The 1,874-nt window shown below is 59.1% G+C and overlaps 1 protein-coding gene across 1 annotated transcript in view; it reads left to right on the forward strand.

Annotated features, from left to right (window-relative positions):
- Positions 1–1,874, forward strand: part of LOC102036339 (CXXC-type zinc finger protein 1-like) — a 26,317-nt gene that overhangs the window by 7,054 nt on the left and 17,389 nt on the right. Inside the window, 3 exon segments of the mRNA XM_031065416.1 lie at positions 1–94; positions 588–795; positions 1,490–1,638. The exon segment at positions 1–94 is cut by the window's left edge and continues 13 nt beyond it. Coding sequence (XP_030921276.1) covers positions 1–94; positions 588–795; positions 1,490–1,638 — 451 coding nt within the window.

Below are 1,874 nucleotides of genomic sequence, written 5' to 3' on the forward strand. Positions count from 1 at the left end.
GGCTGGGCCAGTGCCTGGGCCCCGGCTGCACCCGCCCCGCGCGCCCGCCCTCCCAGTACTGCAGCGAGGCCTGCGGCATCAAACTGGCTGCCAAGTGAGTACCCACCAGTACGGACCAGTATAAACCAGTACAGAACAGTATTGACTGGTATAGACCAGTATGAACCAGTGCGGGAGAGGACAGGCTGGTATGGACTGGCATAAACTGGTACAGAATGGTACTGACTGGTATAGACCAGTACAGAATGGTACAGGGTGGTATAGACCAGTATAAACCAGTACAGAATGGCACAGACCCATATAAACCAGTCCACAATGGCACAGCCCAGTATGAACCAGTACAGAATGGTACAGACCAGTATGAACCAGTACAGAATGGCACAGAGCACTATAAACCAATAATTCTCTGTACAGACTGGTGCAAACCAGGATAGACCAGTATAAACCAGTACAGAATGGTACAGACTGATATAGACCAGTTTAAACCCATACAGACCAGTATAATCCAGTTATATATAGAGATCCTGCCTCAGTGGATCCCAGGGATCCTGGAGCCCCCATTAACCCTTTCCCCACCCCGATCCCAGCCGGATCTACGAGATCCTGCCGCAGCGGATCCAGCAGTGGCAGCAGAGCCCGTGCGTGGCGGAGGAGCACGGCAAGCGGCTGCTGGAGCGCATCCGGCGCGAGCAGCACCAGGCGCGGCTGCGGCTGCAGGAGATGGAGCGGCGCTTCCACGAGCTCGAGGGGCTCATCGCCCGCGCCAAGGGGCACCCGCCCCGCGAGGACGAGGAGGTGGGCACCCCCCGGGGCTCACAGAGGGCTGGGGACCCCAAAAATGCCTTAATTCTCCCTGTTTTGGGTCTCTCTTGAGATCCCCCTTGGTCCTTCGTGGACTCCTGGGTCCCCCCAAACCGTTTAATTCTCCCTGTTGTGGGTCCCTCTTGAGATCCCCTTTGGTTCTTCATGGACACCTGGGTGCCCCCAAATCTTTTAATTCTCCCCATTCTGGGTTCCTCTTGAGACCCCTCTGCTCCTCTGGTACCCACACACAGCTCCTGGAGATCTGGGGATCCCCAAATCCTTTAATTCTCCTAGTTCTGGGTCCCTCCTGAGATCCCTCCTGATCCTTCATGGACTCCTGGGTGCCCCCAAACCCATCGAGTCCCCCCCTTACCGCCTTTCTCTGGGTCCCCTCCAAAATCCCTGGGTCCATCCTGGGTACCCCCAAAACCCTTTAATTCCCCCCATTCTGGGTCCCTCTTGGGATGCCCCAAAACCCTTTCATTCTCCCCATTCTGGGTCCCCCCTGAGCATCCCCCAAATCTCTGAATCCCCCCCTGAGCCCTGTCCTGGGTCCCCCAGTGGACACCAGGGTCCCCCCCAAACCCCTCCCTGGAACACCTGGGTGCCCCTGGAGCCCCCTAACCTCGTGTCCCCCCAATCCCTGGGTGCCTCTGTGGACCCCCTGACCCCGCTGTCCCCCCAGAGCACGGAGGGGGACAGCGAGGACACGGACCTGCAGATCTTCTGCGTGTCCTGTGGCCACCCCATCAACCCCAAGGTGGCCCTGCGGCACATGGAGCGCTGCTACGCCAAGGTGAGCCCGGGCTCTGGGGGCACCTCTGGGTTCCCGGGGTCTTTGGGATCATCTCTGGGGTCTGTGGGATCATCTGTGGCACTTTCTGGGCTGCTGTGGGATCATCCATGGGACTCTCCGGGCTCCTGTGGGATCTTCTGGGGGATCCTTTTAGGGGAACTTTGGGAGCTCCCAGGGCTGGGCACCCTCCCCACATCCTGCAGTGGCCACGGGGATCCCTTTCCTCAGCTTGGGGGGGCTGGGGGGATCCTGTGAAGGAACTTCAGAGTTCTCT

This window comes from Geospiza fortis, unplaced genomic scaffold, assembly GCF_000277835.1.
Source record: "Geospiza fortis unplaced genomic scaffold, GeoFor_1.0 scaffold33, whole genome shotgun sequence".
Classification (NCBI taxonomy): Eukaryota; Metazoa; Chordata; class Aves; order Passeriformes; family Thraupidae; genus Geospiza; species Geospiza fortis.